The sequence below is a fragment of the Mustelus asterias genome, chromosome 17 (assembly GCF_964213995.1).
Source record: "Mustelus asterias chromosome 17, sMusAst1.hap1.1, whole genome shotgun sequence".
Taxonomy (NCBI): domain Eukaryota; kingdom Metazoa; phylum Chordata; class Chondrichthyes; order Carcharhiniformes; family Triakidae; genus Mustelus; species Mustelus asterias.
The window spans coordinates 35,052,765-35,064,908 of record NC_135817.1 but is presented as its reverse complement, the minus strand read 5'-3'; the positions used below and the strand labels follow the sequence as shown (position 1 = coordinate 35,064,908).

The following is a 12,144-nucleotide window of genomic DNA, read 5'->3' as shown; positions in this document are numbered from 1 at the left end:
GCGCTTCTCCCACCTCCGGAAATCAGGCGCTGTCAGGACCATGCAGGAAACCGGCTGGAAGACCAGACAAGTCATTTTAATGTATTTTTAATGTTAGTTGCATGTGAGTATTGGGCCCGGGACTGAATTCTCTGGGCCCACTAGCATCTCCCACCCTGTCAGTTCAATTTCACTCCAGCGGGGAACTAGCGGGAGACCCCGCTGGAGTGAAGGAGGGACAATCAGGGCCCCCTAGGTGGTCAGGCGGTGGAGAGGTGCCCCCTGGGCCTGGGCACCCTGGCAGTGCCAGCCTGTGCCTCCTGGCACTTCCCAAGGAGCAAAGTGCCCCATGCCCAGGGGCACCTTGGCACTGCCCACAAGGCATTGGGCAGTTCCAAGGGGGCGGGCCTGGAAGGGGGGGGGCGGTCCTGCTGCCACTCTGCCATTTGGATTCAGTTGGGACTGGAGGGAGGCCAGCGATTAGCGGGCTGGGGGGAGTCTGCCAGGGGATCTGCCTCCCGTGGGGTGGGGGTTCTGCAGGGGTGGGGGGGGAATGCCTCCTGTGAGGGAGGAGTCTGCCAGGGTGGGGGGGATCGTCACTGCTGGGGTGGGGGGGGGCTGGAGATTGGAGTGCTCCAGAATGGGATGGGGTTTGAGGCTGGGCTGGGAATGCTCGTGGGAGCCGCAATCAATCCGTGGGAGTATCGGGAGAGGCAGCACTGTGGGCATTCCGGACTGGCCAACAATTGAGCTGCGGGGGTCCCGGGCTGGCCAGCGATGGAGCTGGCCACAAACTGCAGTCTGACAGCTCAGGGCCAGTGCGCATGCGCAGAGTTCTGGAACTGTCAGACTCTGGCGTGAATAGACCCTGCCCCTGAGCTTTTAATGATATTCACGATTGTGATCTCTGCAGTGCACAAAATGGGGAGATTCAAGTCTGAACTCCCACTGAAAAAACAATCACGATTTACACCATATTTCCCGTGAGTTCAGCACTTAGAAATTTTTTGGGAGAATCTGCCAACTGTTCAAAACAAGATTATTGATTGAAATCCAGGTCAGAAAGGTGAACTGAATTATCCCTTCCTTGCAAACATTCATTCGTAGCCTTGTTTCTTATACCATGTCGTTAAGGAAAGCTTTTCAAAAGAAGTACTGAAATTAAATATCCTTATTTCAGTTACAGAATCACTGTAGAATTCACACAGCATAACACAAAACAGAAAAAATAAACATTTAAATATAGAATTTAGTGAATCAATAAAAAATAATCAGTCTTTTAATGTGAAACATGAAATAGGATTCAAACATGACAGAAATACCTTAACAGCAAACCATCCAAATCCAAAGCAAAGTATTATATTAACAACACAATTTAACAGCAATGCATAGTTACAAGATTCAAACTGTTGTAATATAAAGTCAATTGCTAACAAAAAGCAGTTTCCATTTTTAAAATCATGATTCAAAAATATTTGGAATATACTATGATTGAGACAAAATTTTTAATTTTTAGGAAATCAGATTTTAGCACAGACTGTTGCCATATTTACACTTTGGCTTTTGAAACAGGTAGCAACATTTTACTTATCGTAAAAAGGAGAGTGCCTTCAAACAAGAGCTTCTCAGTGCAACTTGAAAGATTTTAATAGAACATTAGAACACAGTGTGAAGAAGTCATTTCTAGGATAAGTGAGATACCTGTGGAATTACAAACGTAATTTTTATTCTTTCTAGGAGACACCCTTGCTTCAGATTGCAAATTTGTGCAAACATAAGGGGTAACTTTCTGGAATTTAAAGTCACATTAACACTGCAATGAAGTTACTGTGAAATTCCCCTAGTCGCCACAGTCCGGCACCTGTTTGGGTCAACGTACCTAATCAGCACGTCTTTCAGAATGTGGGAGGAAACCGGAGCACCCGGAGGAAACCCACACAGACGCAGGAAGAACGTACAAACTCCACACAGACCTGTCCTTGTCCATTTTCTTATGGCTCAGTGTCAAATTTTATTTTACAACACTCCTGGGAATTATCTTGGGCATTTTAAAGGTGAGAGAAATCCAAGTTGTGGTAATAAAGCTTTCAAACAATTTTCAGGAACAGGGAAACAAATAATCAGAATTCAAACCATTATCACACCCTAATAACTCATACCTATCCTGCTCCCTGTTCAGTCCTGGGCATAGCTACAGGTGGCAAATTTAACACATAGCTTTAATAATTTATACTTAAAAATTAGATAACTTCCTTTTGGAACAACTTTTTATTTCAAGCTGATATCTGTAAATTTGGTGTACTGAGTTCATTTGATTGTATTTCACTCGCAAGTCGCAGTAAGCAGCTGATTACCATGTCTTTCGCCTTTGTGGTTTCCATTTTCTGCTCTCGTGATATCATCAAGCTAATTTGGTCAACATTACTCATTACAAGCTCTGATTCCATGATTTTTGTTGGTGATGCACTGCTTGCCATGCTGTCCATCATGTACTGCTTGTACAGTTCTAAAACTTTCTGTTCAAGATAGTCATTGAGCAATGAATTGGTAAGTGGCTGAGAGTGCTGGATGATGCTCTTGTCTCTAGCGCTGCAACTTTGCCAACAGGAAGCATCACTGTTGCCTGGCTTATGTGGGAACTCTGCTGACAGCTTAGGGGATTCCATTGGGAGCGGAATTTCCGATGAATACAGGAATGGGACCATATTTGCTTCGTAACTGCTCAGAGATGTCAGCCCAGATGTTTCTGAATTTATTGGCAGCACCTGATCGCCTGCAATCTGTAGGTCATTGTAATTATCACAAATACTTTTGCAACATGAGGGAACCAAATAGGTTTCCTTGTTCACACTGGAGCTTCCCGGAATATCGACAACAAGGGACCTCTGCCTTGCGATTGGTGCCACCTCTGGGACCCGTAGCGAAGGTGTATTAATTTTTGCCTGTGCACTTGATCGGAAAGATCTGCCAATGGATTTACACCTTTGAAGAAGTGACAGAGCCCCATTATGTATATTAGAATGAGTGAAGTTACTGACAGGAGTCAGCTCTTGAACCATGTCATCCTCTGAATTGTTTTGTTGCTTGTACTCACTCCTTTTTATTCTGTCTTCACTTTGATTTTCATTCCAGTAAGGAATTCCACAGATGAAACCGTCAGTTAGCATCCCTGTTGAGAACCAATTAAAAAAAAGTAAAGCACAAGTAAAATGTGAATGGAGTATTGCAAGCTGAAAACTAAGTTTGCCACAAAGCAATGCTTTAAAGGAAAAGTAAATGCTCGGAATTTGAAATCAAAACAAGGTCATAAAGGAAGTGAAAATGTTGTTGGGGAACTAAGTAACTTTCCATTTTATAAATGAGGAGAGCTGTCAAGTCAGCTATATCAATATAGAAGGAACATGAGCGGGTTGTCCCCCCACCCCGTATTGTGGAGGCCATTCACCATTGGCCACCGGCAGGATCTTCTGGTCCAGCCAATGTTTACAGCATTTTGTGTGTCTTATCCAGGGAACCCAACAGTGGGAAGGGCCGGAAAAACCCGCCCTATATAAAAGAAAGCCTTTTCACAACCTTGGGATATACCAAAATGCTTTCCAGCTAATGAAATCCCTTTTCTTGGAGTGCAGTCACTGTTGTAATTTAACAAATGCAGCAGCCAATTTGCACGCAGCCAAGGTCCTAAAACAGCAATGTGATAGTGTATAGATAATCTGTCTTTAGGGGTTAGGTTGAGGGATAAGTGTTGGCCAGGATTCGCTGTTTTACTTCAAAACGTTGGCATGGGATCTTGTACTTATCTCATTGAAAAGGTGGCACCCCCAAGCATACAGAACTGCCTTAGCATTGCACTGAATTTTTTCCCATAACTCTGGGGTTTAAAGATAGTGAATTGTTTGCCCAGGCCATCTGCTGAAATACTCAGAAAAACATCCAATAAACTCCCCCAAGAAGCCAGTGGGCCCAATGTACTGCTTAACAGTAAGCTTCAAGAAGAACTCTGGAACAGTCCCTGCAGATTGGAGGGTAGCTAATGTCACTCCAATATTCAAAAAGGGAGTAGAGAGAAAACAGGGAATTATAGACCAGTAAGCTTAACATCGGTAGCATTTAGAAAGCAGTGGCAGGATCAGACAGAGTCTGCATGGATTTATGAAGGGGAAATCATGCTTGACAAATCTGTTGGAATTCTTTGAAGATGTAACTAGTAGAGTTGACAAGCGGGAGCCGATCAATGTGGTATATTTGGACTTTCAGAAAGCGTTTGACAAAGTCCCACATAAGAAATTATCGTGCAAGATTAAAATGCATGGGATTGGAGGAAGTGTATTGAGATGGATAGAAAACTGGATGGCAGAGAGGAAACAAAGAGTTGGAATTAATGGGTGCTTTTCAAATTGGCAGGCAGTAACTAGTGGAGTGCCATAGGGATCGGTGCTGGGACCCCAGCTATTCACAATATATATTAATGATTTGAATGAGGGAACAAAATGTAACATCTCAAAGTTTGCAGATGATACCAAGTTGGGTGGGAGGGTGAATTGTGAAGAGGATGCAGAGATCCTTCAGAATGATTGAACTGGTTGGGTGAGTGGGCAAATCAATGGCAGATGCAGTATAATTTGGATAAATGTGAGGTTATTCGCTTTGGAAGCAAAACAAGAAGGAAGATTACTACCTGAATGGCTGTAAATTGGGAGAGGGGAGTGTGTAGCGGGACATGGGCATCGTTGTGCACCAGTCACTGAAAGTAAGCATGCAGGTGCAGCAGGCAATAAAGGCGGCAAATGACATGTTGGCCTTCATTGCGAGAGGTTTCGAGAACAGGAGCAGGAATGTGTTGTTGCAATTATACAAGGCCTTGGTGAGGCCACACCTAGAGTATTGTGTGCAGTTTTGGTCTCCTTTTCTGAGGAAGGATGTTCTTGCTCTCGAGGGAGTGCAGCGAAGGTTTCCCAGGCTGATTCTGTGGATGGCGGAACTGACATATGAGGAAAGATTGACTAGGTTAGGATTGTTTTCACTGGAGCTCAGACGAATGAGGGGAGATCTCATAGAGACTTACAAAATTCTAACAGGACTAGACAGGGTAGATGCAGGGAAGATATTCCCGATGGTGGGGGAGTCCAGTCTGAGGATTCAGGGTAGACCATTTAGGATGGAGGTGAGGAGATATTTCTTCACCCAAAGAGTGGTGAGCCTGTGGAATTCATTATCACAGGAAGTAGTTGATGCCAAAACATTGAATGTATTCAAGAGGCAGCTGGATATAGCAGTTGGGGCAAATGGGATCAAAGGCTATGGGGAAAAAGCAGAATTAGGCTATTGAGTTGGATGAACAACCATGACCGTAATGACCGTAATGAGTGGCGGAGCAGGCTCAAAGGGTTAAATGGCCTCCTCCTGCTCCTATCGTCTATGTTTCTATGTTTCAATGTAAGAAGCAGGTCTCAGGTTTGATACCTGGTCTATGCCTAGCTGGCTGATTTCAAATGGTATTGCAGTATGATTCTTGCAATTGCTCCAGGTCAGACAGCAAAAAAAGGAAAAATACTGTGGATGCTGGAATCTGAAACAAAAACAGAACACGTTGGAAAATCTCAGCAGGTCTGATAGCATCTGTGGAGAGAGAATAGAGTTAATGTTTTGAGTCTGGATGACCTTGCATCAGAGCTAAAAAGAAAGACAACCAGGATTGCCATCCTGTGATCTCTGTTGGAACCAGAATGCTGGATGAGAACAGAATCTGGTTTGTTTATGATGGCCTCCATGTTTGAATGGCCTGACAATAATTATGACCTGGATTGATACCTGATGGATGGATGAGATACTGAAGGGTTGCCAATGTTTGTGACACTATCACCCAGCACCAGGACAGTATTTCCAGCAGCGGAGGAGACAGAATATAAAACAGAAATATAAAACAGCGTATTCACTACACTAGTTTATTTTTTTCATTTCTGAATTGCCGTCAATATAGCCTCCTCAACTGGATTATGCAGAATTATTGAGGTTATAGAATGACTGAGAGGGATTGGTTCTGGGTTTGGGGCATTCATGGAAGTTTTGTTCATGAAAAGCAAACAACAAAGGAAGACGTGGGAATTCTGCAGTTTCTCCTGAGTAAGCTATAACAGCCTTTTTGTTCTAGAGGAGGCTTTTGCCTTTCTTGAGCACAGCTGAACTGCAGTGTAATAGGTTTAACACCTCAGTCAAACTCTCCACATATTCCTGTCCCATAGGTATAAATAAGGGACAAGAAGCTTTGATTATCACGTTTAATGTCTTACTCAGAAAGAACTGAGCTTCCTAAACTTTAGTACCAATTAGTATGTAAGGAAAGAGGTCTTCTGGCACAGTGGTAGTGTCATTACTTCTGGACTAAAAGCTCAGAGTTCAAGTCCAACACCAACGGACTTGTTGGCCATGGAATAAGTGTTCATAATGCAATTCAACAGGATGATAATCAGTTCAGGAATCCTTCCCTGGACTATTTCCCAAAGGGAAAATATGTGTGAAGATATCATTTAAAAAAGGATGTGGAAATATATATGTTCACAAAAACTTGATCTTCATAACTATCATTTTCGTACAAAGATAACGGGTGGAATTTTCTCAAAAAACTTTGAAGTGCAAGATAAGTCATGGTAATTTACTGCACTTTGCACAATACAGAGGTCATAATGTGAATCTCGCCAATAGGGGTTTGGATTCTCTGCACACTGTGAGACCAGCTGCTGAGCTCTAGGGATGCTATTGCGCAGGCGCCCCCATCTCCCAGTATGTTGTGTACACAGTATATTGGGAGGTCTATCAGCCCTCGTCTCCCCGATCACAGCCCTAGCCGATCATTCCTGAGGGTGATTGTGCCCCCATCCAGCTGGTCAACTGCCCCCCTTCCCATTCCCCCATCCATGGTGCTCCCCCCATCCCCTCAGGCCGTGGCCCTTTGGCACTGCCCAGTGGGCACTGGCAGGTTGCCAGGCTGGCAGTGGCAGGGTGGCGCTGCCTCATGGGCACTGCCCGGCCATGCCCCCGACTACCCAGGGGGCTTCAATGGCCTCTGATCCCACTGGCGAGTCCATCACATCTGGTCCCCATTGGTAGGGACCATCTGTGATCCTCGCCGGTAAGTGAGCCCGGGATATTGCATCCCAGGCTTGTTGATGGTATATTAAGCATGGTGTTGATATTTAAATCAGCCTTGTGTCTTTCCCGAGCACAATGCTGATTTCGCTGGCAGAACAAGGCCAGAAAGATTGCGAGAGGCTAGAAATAGAGCGCCAACCCAATTTTGTTGCCTCTTGTCCTATCTTACCGGCTCGCCACACCAATCAACCTGTCTGGCAAGTCAGTAAGATCCCGCCCAACATTTTTCAATTACTTTCTTGGCATGTGCCTCCTCTGTTACATATGGTTGACCATAGGCAATCAACATAATAAATGGAAAAATGATAAAAGCATAAAGATAAGCTTTATTCTAATGTCGATATTTTCTCCAGCTGTTATGTTCTGACTTTTATGTAATGGTGTAATTATTGTGTAATTTTGGCAAAGGATCCACAATAATTCTCAGAAATGTTACCAAACCAAGGGGGAAGGGGGGCCCGTTTCCACTCTGCCTGTGATCAGTGAGGGGGAAGAGGGGGGTTCGCGGCCACTCTACCTGCGATCAGTGAGGGAAAAGGGGGGGGGGGTCCACTGCCACTGCCTGAGATCAGTGAGGGGGGAGGGGGGGGTCCGCTGCCATTCTGCCTGAGATCAGTGGGGGAGGGGGAGGGGCCTGTGATCAGTCTGGGTGGCAGAGGGGGTGGGGGGATAAGGAGGTCAATAATATTGTGGGGGTGGGGGAATGTCTGTGGGGGCCAGGGGGAGGCATTATCTGGCCCGGAAGCGATGTGGCAGGGGAGCTGCATTCTATCATTTTTTTCTGCACATGTGCAGTTGTTGGCATCGAGCAGACCCTGCAGGATTTTGGGTGCGTTCAGCCCCACCCACAGGCTCGTGCAGCGCGATCTGGAATTGCTGATACTTTTTCAGGCAGAATGAGTATGGGGGCGCCTGAGAACGGGTCTAAAAGTCGGATCTGAAACACTCCCAGTTTCAAGTCTGCCCAGAACCTAGAATCAAAATGGTAAAATAGGGCCCAGTGACTTAGATTATACAAATATATGTAGGAGCAATTTTGCAAAGTCAAGTCCTAGAACATCTATAAAATTAATGTCCAGCTTTCTGTTTTGATATTGGTGGTTGAAGGAGGAATGTTGGTCAGGACATTTGTAGAACGTTATGCTTTTCTGTGAAATGTACCATAATGTTTTACATCTATTTGGATAAGTTGATGTCAAACTCAAAAGTTAGCATGGCTCCTGTTGGATAGCACTCCAGTTAAGCATGTTTTCCTCAATATATTATAGAGGATAAGACAAGAATATCTGTTTAAGTCATAGAAAGAGGTCTGGAAACCAAGACTTCTAACGCAGAAAGCCAATGCTACTGAATGGATCAACATGCAATGGAACTTTTACTTTAGGGCATTGATTGTGAGATCCTCAGTGAACAATGAAGACAAGTTCATTGAAGAAATAAGTTAGTCAAGCATACCCTGCCTTGTTTACATCTATCTTGGCTAAGGTAACAGCACAAGAATAATCTTCCATCAAGAAAAGCAGGCACTATGACCCAGTTCCTAGCAACAGGAAAATGTCAGGCCTGATTTCAGTAATTGGCCGCATCTCTGTCACGGTTTTTTTTTTGTCATTTTTATTTCTTCCCTGTGCTTCTCACCGTCCGTGTCATGAAGAAGTCCACTCTATCAATAACACTGATAGACTGTTCATTAGAGGAACTACAATTTCAAAACTTACTGTCCTGTCACTGCAATTAAAATCTCTTAAACAGACATTAACTTTCTTGAAAGATCTGTTTGTCTATCTATTTTCATTCGTTCACAAACAAATCGACCAATTTGATAAATTGCGGCAAAGAAATTCCGATGTCACAAGATTACAAATGACACAGAGTTCTGGCTCTGCAACTAAAAACAAAATTGAAAACACTTTGTTCAGAAAGATGGTCCCTATTTAAGAGATTGCAATCTTGTCATTTGAGGAACTGACAAAAATGTGCTCATGAACTTCGACAACAACTACAACTAGGCAGCACGGTGGCACAATGGTTAGCACTGCTGCTTCACAGCGCCAGGGACCCAGATTCAATTCCCGACTTGGGTCACTGTCTGTGTAGAGTTTGCACATTCTCTTCTTGTCTGCGTGGGTTTCCTCCGGGTTGCTCCGGTTTCCTCCCACAGTCCAAAGATGTGCTGGTTAGGCGCATTGGCCATGCTAAATTCTCCCTCAGTGTGCCCGAACAGGCGCCGGAGTGTGGCAACTAGGGGATTGTCACAGTAACTTCATTGCAGTGTTAATGTAAGCCTACTTGTGACTAATAAATAAATTTAACTTACTGCCTTTAAGACAATGAGATGTTCCAAGGCACTTCACAAGAGTATTGTAAAACAAATAAAACAAAACAGAGCCACACAAGAAGATATTAGTTCAGATGACCAAAAGCTTGATGAAAAAAAGAAGAGGTAGATTTTGAGTATCTTAAAGGAGGAAAGTGAGGTCGAGAGCTTGAAGTGTAAGAAGAGTTTTCTAAGGAATGGGGCTGAGGCAATTGATTGGCCATTATTGGTGGAGCGTTTAAAATTGGAAGAGTGTAGATATCTTGGAGTGCTAGCTGAGCAGGTTGCTGAGATAGGAAAGGGCAAGGCTGTGGAGGGATTTGAAAACAAGGATGAGAACTTTAAAATCAAGATTTTGCTTAACAAGGAGCCAGTGTGCAGATCAGTGAACATAGGGTGGTGAGGGAACAGGACTGGCGGTGAGTTAACACATGGGCAGCAGAGCTTTGGATGACATGAGGCTTACGAAGGGCAGAAATATGGGAGACCAGCCACAAATGTGCTGGAATAGTTGAGCCTACCAAATAACAAAGCATGAACAAGGATTTCAACAGCAGCTGAGCTAAGACTGGGCCAAAGTCAGGCAATGTTATGGATGCAGTAATCAGCAGTCTTTAGTAATGACACAAATGTGAGATCAGAAGCTCATCTCAGGATAAAACGTGACCCAAGGTTAAAAACAGACTTGCAAAATTTCAGACTGTTAAAAGGGAGAGGGATGGAGTCAGTAGCTAAGGAATAAAGTTTGGAGCCGAGACCAAAAACAAAGGCTTTGTCTTTGCAATATTTAATTGGGGAAACTTCTGCTCATTCAGTACTGGATGTCAGATATGCAGTCTGATAATTTACAAATGTATTTGTAGGCTGTGCAACCAGAAGTCAAATGCTGCCCACAAATAGGATCTCAAAGAATGCTATTATTTATGATCTGTAAGATAATCATGAATCTACATATTTTATAATAGTCGGTTCTAAAATTATCTTAGAAAACTTAAAATTGCAATAAGTGATACAGGCAAAACTTAACAAATTAACAGTGTTGGAATGTGTAGCACGTTGCAAATTATATAAAGGTCAGTGGCACACAAATGCCACACATACTCCACATCACAATCTTAATCTGACTAAAAGACCAGTAGCTTTTAGCAAATTAATTCAGACAATGATATTCTCCCTTTCGTGAATTGTAACATTGAAGTCCTTCAGCTAGATCCCAGCCAAAAAGTGACACTTTTGATGCAATGGGAAGGATTTGGAATCAGAGTCATTACTATCTGAATGAGAACAGCACTGTCACTGCTCCATAGCCAATGTGAAAAACACATTCCCTCCACTAAAATCCTCCCTTAACTAATGAATTCTATAAACCGCCATTTAACTAATTTGTAACAAATTTATGTTTCTTATTATCTCAAAATATATCTACATGTGTCAACTATCGCTTGTAACTTAACAGGGTGCAGCTTGTGGCATGGGTTTAGAGGACAGAATCCTTTAGTAAGCAAGCTTAGTAGTTGCCTAAAGTGCAGAAGGACAGAAATTGCAGTTGCAAATTGCTATTTTACCAACTATCCAAGGCTCATTTACATAGAATGTATCAGGTATTATTATGTAATTGATCATTTGTGCGACATAATTATTGTCACATTCCCATCCAAAGTCTAAAATAGTTTATCTTGTTTAATGTCTCTGAACTTTTCCGTTGTTTAGAAATATCGCCAAACCACAAAGTTAAATAGCGTTTTACTAAATGGCCTAAAATAAAACAAAATGCTTACCTTCAGCTGCAGTACAAAAATTTCATTCATTATACACTGCACAAGAGAGAGAAACTCCTCAACTAGAGGAAGTTGAAAGCCTGGTTATCTTTATGTAACAGGTCAAAGAGGAAGTCATCAGTAGCGTCAATTGATGCATGTTTTCCTTACGCAACACCATAAGGAGAAAATAGTGAATGTAACTATTTATTTTAAAGTTGGTATAATGGTCACTAATATTAGATGGCTAACACATACAACAACACAAAAACTAATCTGACATGTTTGGATTGTCTAAAAATGGTTTGAAGAACTTTTCCATACTATAGGGCAATTTTCCTGGATACCTTGAGCACTAAAGAGTCTCTAAGGTTGCCGAAGTCGGCTCTTAGGTTGCAACACTGATTTAATCCCCCTTTAGTTCAAGGCACCATCTTAGTAAAGGAATTAAAGCATGCACTAGGGACAGATGCTCAGAGGATCATTAGGAGATTGAGTGAAATGTATGTAGGTGCTCAATAAAAAGGCTGCATGGCATTGTAATGAGGAGTAAGTCAATGAATGACCTCTTCAAACAGAAACCAGCTGAATAGGAGTAAACAAGTTGTTGAAGATTTTCAGCACTGCTGAAAGTTTTCAATATTCACCTATTGCTGGAGATCAACTGTCTACACTGCATTTGAAAAAGGGCTTTCAAGACATATCAGGAGACTTCCCAGTATATTTTGTCAATATGTTGCCAATACAATCAATATTTTTTCCAGAAATTCTCTTAGGGCTTCAGCTAAAAAGGTTGAGTGTTGTATGACTATCTTGTTGGACACACTGGGCAAGGGACTGCACAGGAGGGAACAGCACAGAGTAGAAATGCTGTTGTTATAGTTGGGGGTACAGTCAGGCATTTCTTAACTGTCATCATGGTCCTGTAATGTGTGTCACCTC

The 12,144-nt window shown here is 42.9% G+C and overlaps 1 protein-coding gene across 2 annotated transcripts; it reads right to left on the bottom strand.

Annotated features, from left to right (window-relative positions):
• Positions 1-1,242: 1,242 nt before the first annotated feature.
• Positions 1,243-11,282, bottom strand: LOC144506147 (TLR adapter interacting with SLC15A4 on the lysosome-like). 2 transcript variants are annotated; one of them, XM_078231986.1, is made up of 2 exons: positions 11,224-11,282; positions 1,243-3,148 (listed from the first exon to the last, which is right to left on the bottom strand). In XM_078231986.1, the coding sequence occupies exon 2, from the start codon at positions 3,144-3,146 to the stop codon at positions 2,253-2,255; it is 894 nt and encodes a 297-aa protein (XP_078088112.1). In that variant the 5' UTR covers positions 3,147-3,148; positions 11,224-11,282; the 3' UTR covers positions 1,243-2,252. The 2 variants fall into 2 exon arrangements, with proteins under 2 accessions (XP_078088112.1, XP_078088113.1); XM_078231987.1 differs by lacking the exon at positions 11,224-11,282 and adding an exon at positions 5,443-5,546.
• Between the last annotated feature and the right edge of the window lie 862 nt (positions 11,283-12,144).